At 33.1% G+C, this 20,645-nt stretch overlaps 2 protein-coding genes across 3 annotated transcripts; one reads left to right on the top strand and one right to left on the bottom strand.

Annotated features, from left to right (window-relative positions):
* The first annotated feature begins 389 nt into the window (after positions 1-389).
* LOC130807771 (extra-large guanine nucleotide-binding protein 1-like) lies at positions 390-8,996 on the top strand. Its single transcript, XM_057673106.1, has 9 exons — positions 390-545; positions 706-2,201; positions 2,292-2,429; positions 2,517-2,621; positions 2,734-2,913; positions 5,167-5,344; positions 5,510-5,754; positions 6,962-7,122; positions 8,107-8,996. The coding sequence occupies exons 2-9, from the start codon at positions 861-863 to the stop codon at positions 8,702-8,704; spliced, it is 2,946 nt and encodes a 981-aa protein (XP_057529089.1). The 5' UTR covers positions 390-545; positions 706-860; the 3' UTR covers positions 8,705-8,996.
* Positions 8,997-10,442: 1,446 nt separating this feature from the next.
* On the bottom strand, positions 10,443-13,321 carry LOC130807770 (E3 ubiquitin-protein ligase At4g11680-like). 2 transcript variants are annotated; one of them, XM_057673104.1, is made up of 3 exons: positions 12,661-13,321; positions 11,133-11,502; positions 10,443-10,793 (listed from the first exon to the last, which is right to left on the bottom strand). In XM_057673104.1, exons 1-3 carry the CDS (start codon positions 13,146-13,148, stop codon positions 10,647-10,649), a joined length of 1,005 nt encoding a protein of 334 aa, XP_057529087.1. In that variant the 5' UTR covers positions 13,149-13,321; the 3' UTR covers positions 10,443-10,646. The 2 variants fall into 2 exon arrangements, with proteins under 2 accessions (XP_057529087.1, XP_057529088.1); XM_057673105.1 differs by having other exon boundaries at positions 11,133-11,499; positions 12,661-13,316.
* Between the last annotated feature and the right edge of the window lie 7,324 nt (positions 13,322-20,645).

The raw sequence follows: 20,645 nt of genomic DNA, 5'->3' as shown, positions 1-20,645 counted from the left end.
AAAATAATAATCTATCATACTCCCTTAAAAATAACTACAATAGAAATGATGCTAACTCATCGGAACCAGCATCAGAGCAAAAATTGATAAACTCTTTAAAAATCCTATACAATTTCAAAAATTATCATATTTTTCTAATAACTTTATATTTTTAAGCACTTAATATGTAATTTAATATTAAAGACTCTAATATTTTAAAACTCTTTACAATTAATTATATTAAATATGCTCAGAACCTCCCATAATCATATTAGATTCATATACTTAGAAAAAGGAGATAAAGAAAATATACTTCGTATACTTAGAAAAAGGAGATAAAGAAAATATACCCCAGCTTCTCCTTATCCTAGTTCCCTTAATATTCCCTCTTTTGGCTGTCAAAAAATAAAAAATGCTGTCTTTTTCATCCTTTTCTTTTTGGGTTTTCCCAAACACATTTCTCTCTTCTCCACCCCACACAATACACAACACTTTAAACTATACTCTTCAGACACCCTCTTTGGGTTTCTCGATACCTGTCTTTCTTTCTCTCTCTAAGTCTTCAGGTATGTGCCAAAGTTCCCATCTTTCTTTATTTTTTTCTTGGTCTAAATAATTTATAATGTAAAAGTTTAAATCTTTTTATTTTATTTTATTTTATTTTATTTTTTCTGTTTTTTCAGTAGAGATTCAATTTTTATGTGCTATCCATTGTTAAATTTTCAGGCAAACCCTTTTGTTTTTCTACACTGCAGTAGCTTATTCTTGAGTTTATGCTTATAAAGTTCAATTCTTGAAGGAATTTGTTAATGGGTATGTTTGGTTTGTGCTTTAATTGTGGAATTACGTGGTGGGTATGAAAATTAGTTAGGGTTTTGTATATGGTTTTTACATTTAGGGAAATGTTGCCTGAAGTGGTTATTAGTCCTGTTATGGGGGTTGAAGATGTGGAATATGGTTTTGCCATGGAATATAATGGTCCTCCTGTGAGCTTTGATATTCCTAGGGCTGTTCCTATCAATGTTGAGACTATACCCCTTGCTTCTGTTGTAACTCAAATCCCGTTCCCGGAAAAGATTTCACTGCCAATTATTCAACCTGTTCTTGCTCCTGATGCTTTGAACAAGAACATTTCTAGAGAACTAAATAAAGTAGGATCTGGTACAAATGTGTCCCCAACGTCAGTGATCGATTATGATAGGATTATAAGTGTATGTGAGAATGAGAGAGATGTCGAATTGGATTCGGAAGTTACCATATCGCCAACTTCGGTTGTTGTGTGTAAAGAAAGAGTTAAAAGTGTTGAGGACTGTATAGGGATGGGTGAAGTGTGCAGCTCAGGGACATTAGAGGATTTAAATTGCCGTGGTGAATCAGGGGATTGGTCAGGTTTGATAAATAGCTCAGCGGAGCTGGCTTCTTCCTCAATCAGCCATGAGCATTCGCGTGATTTGGTAGGCAGAGGTGGAAGTTCTTGCCCATCAGAATATTGTGAGAGTTTTGAGAAATTGCGAGAACTCTCTGTAGTTTCAGAGGCCTCCATGGCCTCGGGTCCTTCCCAAGTTAATCTTGATCAGGATGATTTGAATGGCGGCGATTGGAGTTCAACAAAGTCAGTTTTGAGCATGGAATATTTGTCTTCCTCAGTTTCCTCGTTTAGAACGGGAGAGTGCAAAAGTATGCCTCATGATGTTAAGAGACCGGCTGTGACTTTTCGTGACGTTGACTCGTTTGATGATGCTCATGAGAAATTTAATGATCGTGAGACTCAAAGACCAAGACTGAAGAAGGAAGTTATGCCTAGATCCAAGAAGAGTGGTTGCTATCGTTGTCTTAAGGGAAATCGATTCACCGAAAAGGAGTCTTGTATTGTTTGCAATGCAAAGTATTGTAGCAATTGTCTCCTCAAGGCTATGGGTTCGATGCCAGAAGGAAGAAAGTGCATTACATGTATTGGATATTGCATTGATGAGTCCAAGCGAGATAGCTTGGGAAAATGCTCCAAGATACTCAAGAGACTGTTAAATGAGTTAGAGATTCGACAAATAATGAAGGCTGAGAAGCTTTGTGATATCAATCAGCTGCCACCTGAGTACATTTGTGTAAACGGAAAGCCTTTATGTATTGAAGAGCTGCTGTTGTTACAAACGTGTTTGAACCCACCTAAGAACATCAAACCTGGAAACTATTGGTATGATAAAGTATCGGGTCTTTGGGGAAAGGTAAATATTTCCTCATGTCGAACAGTCTGATTTGCTTATCATTTTGAATATTTTGCCTTATCCTCATCCGCAAGTTGACCTGATTTACAGGAAGGAGAAAAGCCTTCACAGATTATTAGTCCTCATATGAATGTTGGGGATCCCATCAAACCAGATGCCAGTAATGGAAACACCCAAGTTTTTATGAATGGCCGAGAGATAACGAAAGCGGAGCTGCGGATGTTGCAGGTTAGTGAATTAACTATTGCGAAAGCCTTGTCTCAATCAATCATATCAATGTGTAGATTCTTAAAGAAATTTAGTGGGATGTTGCAGTTGGCGGGAGTCCAATGTGCTGGTAATCCGCACTTTTGGGTGAATGATGATGGTTCATATCAAGAGGAGGGACAAAAGAATACAAAAGGCTACATCTGGGGCAAAGTATGAGTCTTTTGTGCTTGTGATCTGCTCTGTCTTTGCATATTTGCATCAATATCTTTTTAGATTATGTTAATAGTTTTTATTAGATATTAATATAAATTAATCTCTTTAGGCGGGGATGAAACTGGTCTGTGCTTTCTTGTCACTACCCGTCCCTTCAAAATCTAAGAATACATCCTCAGAAGTGAGATATGTTTCCGAAAGACCAATTTCAGATTACTTGGAGAGGACACTTCAGAAACTTCTTTTGGTAGGACATAATGATGCAGGGACAAGTACATTGTTTAAGCAGGTAATTGTCTACAACGAATAAGCTTCTATTTGACTTGGCTGTTTTTGTCAGTTTACTCATTAGGTAACTAGGAAATTTAATGCTCAGTAGTTAGTATGCATTTTTTGTGGTCTTTGAATCCCGATGCTTGGAAGTTCGGATTTAGATGAATGCTTCATTGGTTTAAGACATCAATTATCATAATGTGAATTACAAGAAACACATAACTGCCCACTTTAGAGCGCTAGTGTGAACAATAATTTAGTGTTTAGAAAAGCATCAAATCAAATCTGCTCAGTTGGAAAGTAGGGAGCTGAGTGTTCAGTCAAGACTTCCCTTTTTTAAAAAGTGAACTTTCATATGGTAGTATTGTGTTTTTGGCTTTTGGTAGCGGTTAGAAAAAACGTTTGTCCACAAAATAGCAACAGACTTGAGTTTTTTGTCCGATATGAATTATATTAAGAAACATGGAAAATTCCATTAAGCTGAATTGGATTTATATATATTTACATTACTACCCTTAGTTTTTCCATCTCCATCCTCGTTATTTTGTCCCTCTTATGCTTGTTCTTCATCCATCCTCATTTTCTAATCTAAAATCAAAAGGGAAAGTTCCTAATTAATCTTCTTTCTTGAATTAGAACAAGATAGAGGATTTAGAAAGAGAAAGAGGATAGTCTTCTTCTACTGTAAAGCTCCCTCCATTGTTGGTTTTTATTCAACTAAATGTTTCCGATATTTTTTCTTTTGCTTGTTTCACTACAGTCGCGTGCATCCATTCATACTATAACTCTTCCAAGTCCCTTAGGGAAGGTGATGTCTTGACATTCAAAGAAGATACGTTGGAATATAGTTTACTATGGTTTCTCCTTGGGTTGAAAGTTCTCATAATTTACAATCATTATATCCAAATATAAACCACACCTTGAATAACACACAGAACATGGATGAAATCCCATAAATTTTCCAGTTTTACCCAGAAATCAATTAAAACACTTGCTCTTTTTGTTAGGGGTTTCATTGGATAAAAACCTACAAAATCTAGGATCGACAATTACATATCTTACATTAGAAAAACTACTCTATATTTCGAGCCCCAATGGAAGCTAAATAATTCCTCAAAAGCCCTAAATTGGAATGAATCAGGAATTGACATAAGAAGCTCTTGAGTTCAACTTCACGAAATTTGCAACAGAAAAAACTTTAATGTTACTAGAGTTAATATTTTACAAACTTGGTGTTACGCTGTGAAAAAATGTTTTTATTGCTACCACTAGCGCGTGTATGGGCATGGGGCGGTGGTAGGATAGGTCCTCTTTACTCCCACTGTTCAACCTCATGCTTTGAAGGCAATTATGACATCAAGTGTCATTCTTAAGGTGGTAGGAAGTTTTAGCCTTTGAGGTAGAAGATGGGTTCTCTGGAAATGTCAACAGTCTTAACTTATTTTTGTTCTTAGGGTAATGAGGTTTAGAGATCAAACATTTTGGGGTACTAGATGCGCTATTTGTCCTTCCTTTCGTTTCTCAACCTTGAATCGAACAATCCTTAATTTTTTCGTTAACCGTGTTTCATAGTTTAGTCATTTTCTATAGGTTCCCTTCATTAGGTCTACTTTTTTGGGTGGCTGCCTGTAATAAAGTTTGCGATAAGGGTTTTCAGGTCTACTGTACGTTAAAATGATCTAGTTGTTAAAACATTTTCCTTGAATCATATGAGTAACATTGCATTCCATATAAAGAGTGTTACAAAATGAATTTTAAGAAGCTAAGATAATACTGAGATATTTAGTTACCAAAAACTAAGAAGATTACAAGATCAAGATATGTACGAAGTATATGCAAGAATAAGAATAATAATAATATCCTTAGGATATTATTACTATTCTAATACTAGTAAAATGAGCTGAGGGTCATACTTCTAAACAACACTCTAATACACTTTTTTGTTTTATTTCTTCGGCACCGGCAGAAGAGCAGAAAAGACCTCTTTATTTTTACAAGGTTAAGGCTGCGTACATTTAACCCATTCAAATCCCTCCCAAGTGGGAGCCTCGTAATGACATTGGGGTGGTGGGATGTTGTATTTTTTTTGCGCTGAGAAGAAAGTATAATTAAGGAGATTACTGTATGTTTTGTGATAGGATGTTACCTCTTACATTTTGATCAGTTTCTATTTAATTTGTCCAGCACAATATTTAGGCTCTTTCTAGTCTGTATTATGGCTGTATTTCGGGAGTATGTTTTTTAGTTCATTGTTCTATGATTGTTTCAGGCCAAAATTCTTTATAAAGACACACCTTTTTCGGAAGATGAGAGAGAGAAAATTAAGTTGATGATTCAAGGCAACGTGTATTGTTACCTTGGAATACTTCTGGAGGGCCGGGAGCGTTTTGCGGAAGAGATATCAATGAATCTAATGGAGAAGCCTTCTGGTCCATATTTCGAACAAGGTAGTGTTTCTTTGCCTGCTTTGTCGGACCACATATTCCTGTCTTTTTTCAGTCTTATAAAGTAGGTTAGAATGCAACTTGTGAGCGTTAAGCTCTTAATTTTTATTAGTTTATAGATTTACTTTGACTGAAAATACTTGCTGAAAAATGACTTCCCATTTTCAGACAAGAGTGTTGAAGGTAATGATCAGATGAAAACCTATTCTATCTGCCCAAGGCTTAAAGAATTTTCTGATTGGCTTCTCAAGACAATGGCTTCTGGTAATCTGGAAGCAGTTTTCCCAGCTGCAACTCGTGAATATGCACCGTTGGTCGAGGAACTATGGAACACTGCAGCCATTCAAGCCACTTATGATCGAAGAAGTGAACTTGAAATGCTACCTAACGTTGCTAGTTATTTTTTGGAGCGGGTAAGCTTACTTAGTCTCTTGTCCTTATCGAGACTCAAACGACACACATGGGACTACGATAATTCTCTTGTCTGGAATCAACTAATATGGATAAATTTAATCATAATTGCAGCCCGATTTTATTAACTTGCAGATATGGCTTCTTAACATTGCTCAAGTAAGACAATCAATGAAAGGAACGACGCCTAGCCCGCTTGTGAATTTTTTGTTTTCCTTTATTCTAGTGGAATGAATGCTTGTACAACAATATTCCATTATCCCAATGCTATTAAGTGGCTCCCACCTAGGGTGGAGTTTGGGAGGGTCGGATGTATGTAGCCTTACTCTTGTTAACGATAAAACTAACAAATAGGTTATTTCCAAGTGACTCATGGTAGCAAACGTTATGTACAATTTCACATAAATAAGAAGTGCACATGATTTAATGAACCATTTTACTTTAGTCCATAATAGCTCGAAATAAAAAAAACTATAAATCTTTGCCCCAATTGAAATAATGGATTGAGTTGCACACAAACAATATGGAAGACCCTTTTCCTACTTTGGCTTCTTTGTTTCTTTTGGTATGTAATATAGTGAAAGAATTTGGTTTCGATCGCAATTGCTGTAAGGTCATGATGATGTGGTAATGGAGTTGATGAGGTTGCGATATTTTAACACTTCTGCGATGTGGGTAGTATCGGTTTGATACACTTGAAAACCATTAAGACTTGGCCAATACGATATGATGCTGCCTTATCAATGCACTATCTGTGTATTGGTGGCATTATATATTTTCCTATGGCATAGCTTGTGAATGATTTCATGCCAAAATATGAGTTACAGGCTTAAAGCCAGTTGATGAATTGACTTGCTTGATCTTGAACTCTTTGTATTACACTTCTTTTACCATCAGTCTTATCCCATAAAGTCCTTTCACTTTTCTTACCTTCGCTTATTGGAAAAGAAACAGAACATGTCAATGGCGCAAGATACATGTTGATCTGTATCTATGGAGGGCTCGCAAAATAAGAGCTTTTATCTATTGCAGTTACATTAGGGACAATTAAGTACTCCCACTGTCCTTGAGTTTGGCCCTCACTGTTTTAAAGCTGAGGAGGGCATGTGAAGCAAAATCATTAGGACTGAGTAGTACCGTATTTGATTAGTAGCTTATTATTCTGCAAAGCTGACCAACCCGTACTAATGGAATTATCTCTTGATTCAGGTTGTTGATATACTTCAACCAAATTATGAGCCGTCAAATTTGGATATTTTATATGCTGAAGGAGTGATTTCATCGAATGGCCTCGCTTGTGTAGAATTCTCATTTCCTCAATCAGTTGATGATGACATTGATGCTACTGACCAACATGGTTCTTTGCCTAGGTAAGCCTTTATTTCTATTGCTAGATCAGAGGTAGAGATTTTATACAAGTAACCAATGAAGAGTAGTTCGGTAACATTGTGTCACTGCTACATATTCACATTCCGTTACCCAAACACCATTAAGCAACTCCCACCTAATTGAGGTTTAGAGGGGTCGAATATACGCAACATTACACTAATTAGTGATAACTAGTAGATTGTTTTCAATTGACAATTAGTAGCAAATATCACCAGCAAGCTGCAACTTACATAAAAAAGTGCAAATGGTTTAATAAGCCACATTTGCTCTTGTGGTTTTTTATCCTAGCAGGGGATTGGGGGATCAATCAATGTACCTGTCTGAAAATCTTTCCACATTTTTATTGTGTCAACATAACAAGATGAATTTTTGAAATGCTATTATTTGATTTTACATCATATGATATCGGTTAGATTGCTATCCTACAAATTAGTTAGAGTAGGAAGACAATTCTTGATGCCAAACTTACTTTCCCAAATGACATTCCAACGACCTACAAGCCAGTCTGTTATGTTTTTCAACTGAAATTCGTCTGGGTCTTAGGTTAGCCTTTCTATTGACCTGTTTGTGTACAACCAACGTTTGTTCAAAATCGTCTGGGTCTTATTTGCTGCTGCTGAGGTCATCTTGCACTGAGGATTTCACTAGCCGTAACCTTTACATCTCTTTTGATAAGTTATGCACTGATCATAGCTTCTATGAGTGGTGTATACCGGGTATGATGGCGATGATGATGTGTTCAGAGTTGTGGTATTGCTCTTACCCTATGTTACTCAGACTCTTCATTTTGCTTTACAAACCTGTGTCCGATCCTTGATGCTCGGACATTGGTATGACATTTAGACACTTCATTTTAGGCGTAAAATCGAATATTTAAACGTATCCGACACATGGACACGTACCAGTATCCAACATCAGTATCCGAGTCAAAGCAACATAGCTCTTACCTTTGTTGTGGAATTCAGGTACCAACTTATCAGATTACAAGCAAGACGAGTTGCAGAAAATTGCAAATGGCTAGAGATGTTGGAAGATGTTAGGCTTGTGATATTTTGTGTATCACTTACTGACTATGACCAAATCTCATATGATGATGTCGAAGCACCAATGAACAAGATGTTACTTGGCAAAAAGCTCTTCGAAAGTATTGTTACTCATCCAACCTTTGAGCAAATGGACTTCCTTTTGATTTTAAACAAATTTGATCTCTTTGACGAAAAAATCGAAAAAATTCCCCTTTCCGAATGTGAATGGTTTGAGGATTTCCAACCCGTTATTAGCCAAAATAGCAAGAACAGCAATAGCCGGACCAGGAGTATCAACCATAATCCTTCTCTTGGCCAGTTGGGTTTCCACTATATTGCTGTTAAGTTCAAGAAGCTTTACTTCGATCTAACTGGTCGGAAGTTGTTCGTGTCATCCGTAAAGGGCCTGGAACCCGACAGTGTCGATGCTGCGTTGAAGTATGCACGAGAAATTGTAAAGTGGGAAGATGAAAGGATTAATTTTAGCTTGAGTGAATTTGGGATTTACAGTACAGAAGCTAGCTTTTCATCTCCTTAAATGGTAGTTTGATATGAATTGTAAAGCAACTTTATATTCTTATTTCCATTTGATAGTTGATTAGCTAATGTAGATATGGGGCTTGAAGATTACCTAGTAAAAGAATTCAATAGGCTTATGAATAGACAATGTCAACATATATTACTAATTGGTGTATAATTGTGTTTCATTTAACAATATTCAAACTTTTTCTACATAATTGTGTTCTTATGTATCTAATAGAAAGTGAATTATCACAATGTTCGCCATATCATTTTCTGCAACTTGAATTAACAGTTAGTTGTTATAACGTGGGTAGAGGTGTTTATTCTGGTCATCGAATTGATTTTGGATCAGGTGTTTTGGGTTAGTTTAAAATCGAATCTTGTGTCTACATTGCTTTTACATAATTGTAAATCCATTTATAAGTCAGGTTAAATCGATTTTGATTATAAGATCGGGTGAATATCGGATTATCGAGTCTGACTTAAACATAGTAGGACCATGAGAATTAGATCCAAATTTTCATCTAGGGAAAGTAATACTAACTCTAACAAAGATAAGATCTTTTTGAAAGTTTATTTTTCTCTTATATTTGTTAGCTAAGGGCTAGAATTAAGAGTTTCATAAGCTTAACACGTGTAAGGGCACATAAAACAACCTTAGTAGATCAATGACTTTCATTCAAGTAATTACTCTTTAGGATCTTGTTAAGAGAGACATTTAAGGCAAGTGTACCATAGTCTTAAAATCATTCTTTATATACTAAATTAGGCGACTCATGTAACTAATGTCATAGGTCCTTATTAGATCATTAATACATTCGTATGGTTCATTTATAATAGTTAATTAAGTAGGCTATTTATTATATTCCCTCCTATTCAGCTTATGTGTCCCATTTCTTTTTATGGTCAAGTCACCTTAATTGTTTCATTTCTATTTTTGGTATGGGTTTTTGACTTTTATGTCCTTAGTAACTTTATTCTATTTTTAATTATACCCTTCATTACCCATATTAATTTTCCTCCCTTACATTAAAAACCCATAATACCACTCTCTTTCCTACCCTTAGGGTCCTACTTTTGACTCTTCTTAAAATCTGTGAAAAGTCAAATGGGACTCCTAAGGAGAATAGAAGGGAGTATTATATTATAAAAAAAAAAGCGTCGTATGTAGAAAATTCTTCTGACTATTCATCATAGTTGAAAAATTTAGTCGATATACAAACTTTTTTTTAAGTGTCAAAAAAAAAAAAGTCTTTATATGATTTTTGAGAGTTCACTACCAATATCAATGAAGAGTGAGAAGTTTTGCTAGGTCTTTTTGAGCAAAATTAGAGGGGAAAATCAAGCTATAAGAATTAAATTGGAGATTATTATAAAAATGAAAAGAAGATAAAAAAAAAAGATTTCTCTTGATCCAATTCCAAACGTTTTGACAGGAGAACTAATGGGTTCTTAAATTAGGGGCAAAAAAAAAAAAAAAAAAATAGGGGCCAAAAATTTGAAGAAAAACAGAATTTATTTCACACACCATGTTTTCATTGATTTGTTGTACCATTTGTCATTGTTGACGTGGTACAACGGATGCACTATAAAATTTCTAGTTTCATTTTATAATACATGGACTATTTTTTTAAAAAAGGCACATACGACTACATGAGAGAGGTACGTATATACGCGTAATAATAATAGTTTGGTATAATTAGATGATTAAAAAAATAAATATCAAATAAAAAAAAGACTTTTAATGAAAATATGCCAAAAATTTAAAATATTTGATTAAAAAAAGAGAAAATACCATATTACAAGATCTTTCAACGTAGACTGTACAGTGTTTGTATATAATTTCATAATATGCAAATAGCCGACATTGTTACTTTCATTATTTACGTTGAACAAATGTTTTGTTGGTTTAGTATTGGTTCAGTTCGTTTTATATATTTACAATTATACTAATGATGTTACGTATCTAATCCTTTTTTGCACAATGGGCAGCAGGATATAATTTTGAGCCACTGATCCACACATGTTTTGTGGAATATATGACTACACCTCAATTGCCTTATTTCTTCTTTATCCTTGTATTTTGATAAGCATATGCAACACTCCTGCAAATATTATTTTTATTTAAGATACATTTTATTATTAAAAAAATAAAATCCATGGAACAAATTAATAAGTACGTACAATAGGGAAAATCATGTTGAATTCATGGATAAATTTAAAAAAGACAGTGGGGTCATAATTAAAAAGGAAAATTATGTAAAGTAACTACAAAATATCTAAAATAGAAAATAAGTGCATTTACGTGATAATGAAAGTTAGATTATATAGCATATTGTAGGGCCTCAACTATTAACTTAAACTTTTGTTGAATTGATTTCTTGATATGTTATATGATGTTGAAACCCCGGCATATGTTCTAATAACGAGGGAAAAAAACTTACTGGATTTTCCTTAATTGGGGAGGAAGTGTGAGCATCTAGTGTGGTTTCAACCAATTTATATCTCCAGCTTGGTAATTGGGAAATTTGGTCATAAGAGGCACCTTTTTCGGCATAACCCAAGCTCATATTATAGCCAATGAAGCTGCTAACTAATGGAACAAAAATGCACAACAAAAGAAAAAGAAGTAAAGGAAATGAATAAGTTAAGGCATTCCAAGCCAATATGGTTGTACACATCATGTAAAGTTGAGGAGCTCGGTTAAATGATCGAAATCGTGTGTCGAACACCCACACGTTGCCCATCACAAACCACATTGCGAAGAACAGGTCTAGTGATGCCCTGCATCTCTTCACCAAATACCAGCCCCTGCTACATGTACAAAAAATGGATGGTTATAATTAATGACTTGTCTTGATTTTCTATGGGAAACTATGCCAAACATTAAACATGGCCTTATGAAACTATGAAATAATTAAATAAATAAATAAATAAATAAATAATCTCGTATTTATCGATAACATATTCATGTTTTAATATGAAGACCGCAAAAATAATTCACTTTTGAAGTACGCACTTTAATAATTATATATTTAATTTTTAACACTAAAATCACTTGTGGCTCAATGGATAGACCATATACATGTAGAGTAGAAGATTTGGGGTTTAACCTCTATTGGGCATAGGTATCAATTCTCTTTACTCTCTACTTGGGAAAACAGGTATGATTTGTCCGCATCATTTAGGAAAAAGAAAAAAACCCCACCCGGACCCTGTCCTTTACTTATTTAATTTTTAACAAGAACAACATTGATATATATATATATATATATATATATATATATATATATATATATATATATATATATATATATATATATATATATATATATATATATATATATATATATATATATATATATATATATATATATATATATATATATATATATATATAATATTGAGGTTTTTTGAAATCGAAGGTTTTAAACAACTGCTCATTTTACATGGTATGTAAAATTAATCATGAACAAACTATATGAAGTTTGATGATTCTAGTTCTTCAAATTTAGTCAAGTAGATTATGATTTGTCATATGCCAAAAACCTTTGTTGACAAAGTTATAATGTGATAAACATCTAGTCAAGTATTCATCTGTGTTTTTATATTTACAAATTCTTATATGAGATGGTCTCACCGAGAGATATATGAGATGGTCTCATCGAGAGACAGCGTCTTATTCATAGGTTATATGGTCCATCTAATATATATTATGAAAATATGAACTCTTTGTTTAAGATCGTCTTGCCAAAAGATGGTCTAACCGAAAGACGCATCAAATTCATAGGTTAGATAGTCCATCTAATACATAATCAGAATATGAGCTCTTTGTTTGAGGTCGTTTCACCAAGAAACGATCTCCTAAAAGAGTAGCTCTTTTAATTTGCTACATAAGGTAGACTAAGATGAGAGTATTTATTTATTGTGTAGCAAATTAATAGGAATAAAGAAAGTTTATAATAGAATTACCTTGAATGTGCATTGGTTCCTTGTTGTTCCAAATCAAGTAAGTTAAACCCATCATCTCCTTGTCCCAAATGGTAATGTTGATACCTCCAATACAAGATAAGAAGACTCATAACACAACCAAAATCATACCCAACTATCCATAGTCTCATAGGCCAAACTGGCCTCTCTTCCTTTGAAACAAATAGAGTGATCAAAGTCATACAAATTTGAACAACAATTGTTAATAATTCAACCATCATCCAACCAAATGAATTAAAAGGATTTTCTCCAAGGTGAGATCTTGATCCATTTTGGTAGTGGAAAACCCTTCTAAGAAATGTAAACCACTTTGCTCTTGATATTCTCATTGCCATCCTTACTAACATTGAAGCATGTACATCTCGAACCGCCCTTATTTGATCACTTGTAAGGACTTCATGCACGTCATCTCCATCTTCTTCAACTTCATTACGCCACGACGAGAATGGGGAATCATTAGAAAGCCCCATTAGTGATGGTTTTTCCTTTCACCCTTGTAACAATGCCAGTTCAATTCTCACCCCTTTGCCTGTATTTTTAGGGATTCTCCGGTCTAACCCGACTCGAATTGAGATGATGAATTTGTATTTGTAGCATGGAGAAGAAAAGTGAGATTTGAGGGTTAAGAAAGGAAGGTGAAGTTGGGTTATTAGATGGTGACCAACAACCCAACATATCTCATTGCTTTGATAATAAGACAATAAATAGAAGTTACGTTGTATTCGCAATTAGAGGTCAACAACCAAAATGGTTACCACTTACTTACTAACAACCTTCGAGGTTAAGTACCAATGTTGCATCTACAAGAGGAATTGGTGAGATTGGATGGAGAAATAGACGTAAAGGGAGAATTCTAATGTAATTGTTAGCCTAACATTATATTTTATTAAAGCAAGAAACTATTGTGTCATTAAACTCTAATTTCTTATATAATTGAGCTTATAAGAGTAGTTAGGATATGGGTTTAATTCTGTTGGAGGGAATTTTGATGGCGAATAAATAATAATATATTCATATCACATACTTTACTAATGATAAATGACAATTGATATATACCCTAAATTAAGGTTATATTTTAGTAGAAAATGTATTTATGATAGTACCGTATTATGTAGTATTGAAAAGTTGTGAATATAAAAATTTTTATGACTAATATTTTATCACTATAGAAATAAATGAAATTGTATATTTTATGAAAATTTACAATATAAAGCATTTCCATTGGCCATTACTACTGTTTAGTAACAATAATCAAACATATCGTAAGTAGCTCCCACTCGGATGGAGTTTAGAGAAATCAAATTTAAGCAACTTTACTCTTCTATAACAAAAAAATTATTTTCTATCATGATGCTTAGATAGCAAACATAATATGAAGCTTTACATAAAGCTTTACATAAGATAAGAAGTACAAATAATTTAATTTAAAATGAAACTTTATAAAATTGTCTATATTGAAAATATAATACCACGTAATAAAAAAATTTGTGGGCGGATACCAGCAAAAGTTTTACCCAGGGTAAATAAGCCCACCAGCCACCTTATCCTTCTCTCCTCCAAAAGATGTTTTCTTGTGAGAACATCAAATAAGAATGAAAGAAATACTAATTAGAATATTTTGATAGTGAACTTAATGCTCTTATTATATGCTATCCTTACATACTTCTATATCAAACTATAATTCCTTCGCTTCTAATCAATTGTCGATTATTTTTTTTCATTATTCACGAATTACTCTTAGTTTGTATTTTATTCTTAATCTATAAGTTTAAATATAGTCGGGTATAAGGATGAACATTTTAGGGTCTGGATAGGGTCTACCCAGACCCTAACTTTAAAGTAGGGTTCAGACCCGAACCCTAATTTTAAGGGTCTAAAACATTAGACTCGAACCCAGACCCTTAGGGTCTTGACCCGTACCCTAAAAAAATTATTTTTTTAAGTAAGATTTAAGGGTATGAAAAATATGGACACTTATTAGACCCTAATCTGAATTCTTATTAGGCACTTACGGTCTAGATTTCTAAAATTCATATAAAATTACTTTATATTTTCTAAATCAGTAATAATTTCAAAAACCACACCTAAAACAAAATACATAGTTTTCCATCATGGCATAAAATACTCAAACAATACAAATATTAAAACAACATTAAAAGATACGGCCAAAATCTTACTTTGTTAAGTCCCAAGAAAAATAGCCATAATTAGAAATAATGCATTCAAATTGAACAAAATAGTCTTAGATAACCACTGTAAACATTAGTATGTAGTAATGTACTATGTAAGATAATTCAAAAATAAAATAATGATAAAGAATTTAGAATATAAAACATCAACAAACTATAGAAAATATATAGAAGTAACTTTACTTTAAAAATAAAATAAGTGGGAAGACCAATCGAAAAATGGTCTTAAGGGTCCAAGGGTTGAGTTCGGGTCTACTCGGATTCGGACTCTTAAAATATTTTTAAACCCGAACTCAGACGGTCAGACCCGAACCCTTAGGGTCTAGAAAAAATAGATCCTTACCTTTAAAAAAGGGTAGGGTCCAATAGGTTTGGATAGGGTCTTGAACTCTTGCCTATTTCTAATCGGGTAGGATCTTATTTAATTTGTGTCAATGTAAATTTTTTTAACCTTAACTTGTTAAAATTTTAATCAAACACGGTCAAAAATATTTCAGATTGAAATAATGTATATGTTAGCATGCAAAACCACATGAGATATTAAATATATGAGAAAGTATTTTTACAAAAGTATTAGATGTTTCCCAAATGACTAATAGTTGATAGCTGGTACTAATTCAAGTAATTGATTTAACCAGCTGATTTTAAACACGCTGCTAAGAGTAGATTGTTTACAAAAGGCTAATCTACAACAATAATTATTTCAACCAGTTAATTTACCAAGTATTAGTATTAGAGAGTTTGACCATCCTAACCAACTATTTATGCCAAATTAGCTAAAATTGTCCATTAAGCTACTTTATCAAACAATCCATAAGAATAGGCTAAATGTTAGAATAATCAAAAATGGCATCATAAAAACAATCCCAAGATAAGAGCACAATAGGGAGGCTTAGCAATATTGAACCGTAGCGCACCTAATAAGAGGTGCACAAGCTTACTAATAATGAGTACTCCATTTTTACCTAGGCTCTTTATTGTAATATAAAGTATTCTTAATAGTTTTTCAATTCTTATTCATTTATTTATTTTTTACTTTTAATCATGCTCGTACAATTCAATAGTCCTTACTAAATAGTTGAGAGTGTAATCTCTTAGAGCTAGAGGGTGTATTTATGTATATTATTGACCATAATTAATCCCCCATTAAAAGAAGGAGCTAGCTATATATAAGTTTACAATGAGTAACTAACTCTTCAACAAAAAAAAAAAAAAAAGGCAGGTTCACCATGGCAGTAGATGATGATGATATAGCTTCCTGCTTTGTCTGTTATTCACTCATTTTATACTTGATCATAACTAATAAGTTTCAGAAACATAGAAGTATTTCAATATCCATGCAAATAAAACAGAAATGGTTTATTTGAGTATGATCAGTTATATCTTAGTTATAGCATGTATCACTTTCATCAGTAAGCCACTCTTACTAGGAGAAATCTAGTTTAATTCTCTTTGCCTCTTCTTTAATTTTTTTATTTCTTCAACTTACCCTAAAACTAGGTGAAAAAAAAAATTGAAGGAATGATTGATCATTACATCCTTGGAGAAATCTAGTTTAATTCTATCATATAATATTATATTCGTTGCAATAATCTATATGATATGTTTATTTATTATCACTAAGTTGGCAAATAGGAAGATGTTACATAAGTTTAAATTTAATATATATGTAGTTTGATATGTAATCAGTTCATTTTCATATTAACAAAATAGATTATTAATAAGTTGAAAAGGTCAGATCAATCCATTTACTTATTTAGGTTAAATCTCAATCAAAATTCGCTAAATTTGGTTTCTGAATGGGATATATCATAGGTTTGATAAGCTTTGCATGCCAAGCTTACTTGTTGGTTACTTCTTTTCGTTTTTGTTTACGTTTGTCAAATTTCTTATACATTTAACTTGTATTCGTAAATCATACTGAAAACTTGTGCAGGAAATACCAAGGGAATTCATGAAAAATCATGGAAATGAAGTGTTGAACGAGGTATACCTTAATGTTCCAAGTGGTGAACAATGGAAATTTAAGCTAACAAGAGATCAAAATGGAAAGGTATGGTTGAAGAATGGGTGGGTGGAATTCGTAGCATCCTACTCAATATCGCATGGCCATTTCTTGATGTTCATCTATAAAGGAAGTTCCTATTTTGATGTTCATATCTTTGATATGACCACTTCTGAGATTGATTACACACTTTTTCATCCTAAAAATTATTATAACTCATTACCCAAGCCAACTATGTTCAACAACAATATCAAACACAAAATTGGAGGTAAATTTATTTATTTTTTTTTTGCAATATTTTGATGTTATCAACAAGACCGGGTCTTCATAAGAGCACCATAAGCGACGGCTTATAACCCCGTTATTTTGATTTATCTAATTTTTGTTTATATACTCGTACTCTTATCCAAAAAGAGCTATAATATTTTACATAGATGAGACAAAAAAGTGATCATATAATAAATGACAATGATTTTCCTAATTAATACTCATTCGTAGCCTTAATAAAGACTAGTTGTTTGTTTTTTGGTTACTAGTTGGTGGAGATAGTTTGAAATTTTTTCACCGATAATCATTATGTTTAAGTAACTAAGTAACGATATTTTTAATTTATTTGTATTTTTTAGGCTAATAGGTCAATTGAGCATATTAGTGTTTGTCTAATTAATAAAGTAAGTATTATCAATTGTCACTTTTTGTTGAAGTAATTTATCAATTGTCACTTAAAAAAAGCATAACATTTGTATTTTAAGAATTCATCGTTTTGCTTTTTGCTTAGGGCTCCAAAAATTTCCAAGATGACCTTGATTATTAACTATAACACCAACCACCACAATCATGTATTCTTAACCATTCATTATAGTTAAGAGATATAGAATTAAAAGTAAGGAAATTCCACATAGTAGCATCCAGTTTTCATGAAACGCCAGTGATAGCACTTTTGTAAGATTTTTCCACATGGTAGCATCTAGTTTATACATTATCTAACATTCGTAGCATTTTCCGTTAAATTCTTGTTAATTTTCATTTAATTCATCATTTTGTAAAATTTTTCGGTAGCATGCAGTTTTTGCTCTCAAATATTTAATGCACCATTTTTAACGTTTAATTCACCGATTAATTTATCAACGCTCTTAAATGTTGTAACGATTACGTAGATAAGTATTAGTGTTTGGAATGCACCTTTTGAACTGATGAAATGCACCTTTTGAGCTTATAAAATGCGCCTTTTGAATTATTTATTAGTGTTTGTAAAATGCACCTTTTGAACTTTATAATGCCAATAATTTGAATGAAAATAAAATTGTTACAATATTTAAGGGCGTTGATAAATTGATCGGTGAATAAAACGTTAAAATGGTGAATTAAACATTTGAGAGCAAAAATTGGATGCTATCATGTAGAAAAATCTTACAAAATAATAAATTAAACAGAAATTAACAAGAATTTAACGGAAAATGCTACGGCAGTTAGATAGTGCATAAACTGGATGCTACCATGTGGAAAAATCTTACAAAAGTGCTACCACTGGTGTTTTATGAAAACTAGATGCTACCATGTGGAATTTCCCTTAAAAGTATTACACTAACTTTCTCATTACGATATATTAAAAATAAAAATACAAGTACCTATTAAATAGGAAAACTAAGTAACTAACTACCCATAAAAATAGGAAGTTTATCCCATGATCCCATAACTTACTCCACTAAATTAGAAATAACTTCTAAATAGTAACTACCTACTTAACCACTACTTTGACTATAACTAACATAATTTTAATCAATCCAACATGACCCCTCGATTCAAAATTTCGGAAAATAAAACAATATGAATGAAGCACTTATCTTCCAGCCATGTAATGTACTTCTCATTACCATTACTTATGTTGATGCACTTCATCACCAACACTTAACTAATTGAAGCCCTTCTCTCCACTTACGGTGCACATCTCACCATTTATACTCTAAAAGAGTGTTTCTTCAATGGCCACTTGTGCAATGGATGGTTTTCTTCTCCTTCGTTTAGTAACTTGCATTTTTTTGCTATATGCCCAAATCTCTTGCATTTATAACATTGTGGCTTTCCCTTATGCTAACAATTATTTTCTTCATGCCCAATCTTTTTGCAATAGTTGCATGAGACTTTTCCCTTATAGCTCGAATTTTTTACAAAAAATGCTTCTTCTCCCTTATTTTCTTCATATTCACCTCTCATTTTTATTCTTTGATCGACTGCGTGAAGAGCATTAATTAATTCAACAAAGGACAATGTAGACAAATCTTTTGAATCCTCATGAGAGGAAATCTTTGTTTCATACTTGGGAGAGTTACCAATAGTTTGTTAATCGTTCTTTGACTCGGAAAATCTCCTCCAAGAAGCTTGATTTTGTTGACAATGGACATCAACCGACTCCCATATTCTTTAACACCTTCGGACTTCTTCATGGACATCATCTCGAATTCCTTTTGAGATTTAGTATTTGCATTAGTTTGGTCTTACTATTGCCTTCATACTCATCTTTTAGCTTGTCCCATGCATAATAGTGGTGAAAATTTCGCCTGCCATGGCTGAATGAAACATGTTAATAACTTGGTGTTGGGTTATTCCCTCCCACTTAAAGGAAGAGCCTAATTAGTATTTTTAAATATGGGCTTTTAATATTACTTATGGGCTAATATATTAATTAAAATAAAATAAAAAAAGAGAAAACTATAAAAAGAAAGAATAAAGGCAACAGCATTTTTTGGTGAGAAAAATGCACGCACAAAACAGAGAAGCACGGCAGAGAAGAAAAAAGGCTCAACATGTGATATTGCGCTGATCCGATCGAAGGACATTCGTATTCCGTTTTGCGCCAAATTTTGACACGGTGTTGCTGTCTACCCAACTTACAAATTCAACGGTTGGATTGTCGTTTTGTGCATTGTAAGTGCGTAATTTGTATTTTGTCCTAATTTACCCTAATTGTTATTTTACCATGTGTGTTATATTGCCTCTTTTCTCAATATAGTGGTATTAGAGCTTGGTTTATATTTTCTTGGGTGATATTCTTGTGTTTTTTTTATGATGGATGATAAAACTAGTATGCACGGTATGATTTATTTGGACTCTACCAATTATGCTGTGTGAAAAACTAAGATGGAAGGTATTATTTATGTGAAAGATTTGTATGAACCAAATTTGAATGAGTATATGCCCACTGGTCAAGATCAAAGTAAATGGAAAATTTTGAATCGGAAAGCGGTAAGAACCATAAGACAATTGGTTGATGTTAGTGTGCTCCAACATATTGCCAATGACACTAATGCGTATGAATTATGGATGAAACTTGAGGCTATGTATGAGAGGAAGAATGCCTTGAGTAAAGCGTCATTGATGAGAAAATTGGTAAAGTTAGAATTTCACGATGGTAATAGCATGGTAGTACATTTGAATGATTTCCAAGGTTTGATTAATCAGTTGTCTATAGTGAAAATGTCTTTAGATGATGAGTTGCAGAAACTATTGCTACTTTCCTCATTGCTAGAGAGTTGGGACACACTATTTGTATCACTTAGCAATTCTGCTCCTGATGGTAAGTTGATGATAAGTTGACAATGGATAGTGTCAAAACTAGTCTATTAAATGAAGAGACTAGGAGAAAGGAGATGGGTTCCTCCAATCATTCTGAAGCTCATTATGTTGCACAAGAGTCTAATAGGGGGAGCAGCAAGAGTCGAGCTTCTCGAGGTAGAGACAATTTCAGGGACAAGTCTAAATCCAAGAGTAGAATT

Source organism: Amaranthus tricolor, chromosome 3 (genome assembly GCF_026212465.1).
Source record: "Amaranthus tricolor cultivar Red isolate AtriRed21 chromosome 3, ASM2621246v1, whole genome shotgun sequence".
Taxonomy (NCBI): Eukaryota; Viridiplantae; Streptophyta; class Magnoliopsida; order Caryophyllales; family Amaranthaceae; genus Amaranthus; species Amaranthus tricolor.
The sequence above is the reverse complement of the archived record's forward strand: the minus strand, read 5'-3'. Positions and strand labels throughout refer to the sequence as shown.

Coding starts and splice junctions, on each gene's coding strand:
- LOC130807771 (XM_057673106.1), top strand. CDS start 861: ATGGTTTTTACATTTAGGGAAATGTTGCCTGAAGTGGTTATTAGTCCT. Junction 2,202..2,291: donor TATCGGGTCTTTGGGGAAAG/GTAAATATTTCC, acceptor CCTGATTTACAG/GAAGGAGAAAAGCCTTCACA. Junction 2,430..2,516: donor CGGAGCTGCGGATGTTGCAG/GTTAGTGAATTA, acceptor GGGATGTTGCAG/TTGGCGGGAGTCCAATGTGC.
- LOC130807770 (XM_057673104.1), bottom strand. CDS start 13,148: ATGGGGCTTTCTAATGATTCCCCATTCTCGTCGTGGCGTAATGAAGTT. Junction 11,503..12,660: donor GGAACCAATGCACATTCAAG/GTAATTCTATTA, acceptor TTGTACATGTAG/CAGGGGCTGGTATTTGGTGA. Junction 10,794..11,132: donor CCCCAATTAAGGAAAATCCA/GTAAGTTTTTTT, acceptor TAATATTTGCAG/GAGTGTTGCATATGCTTATC.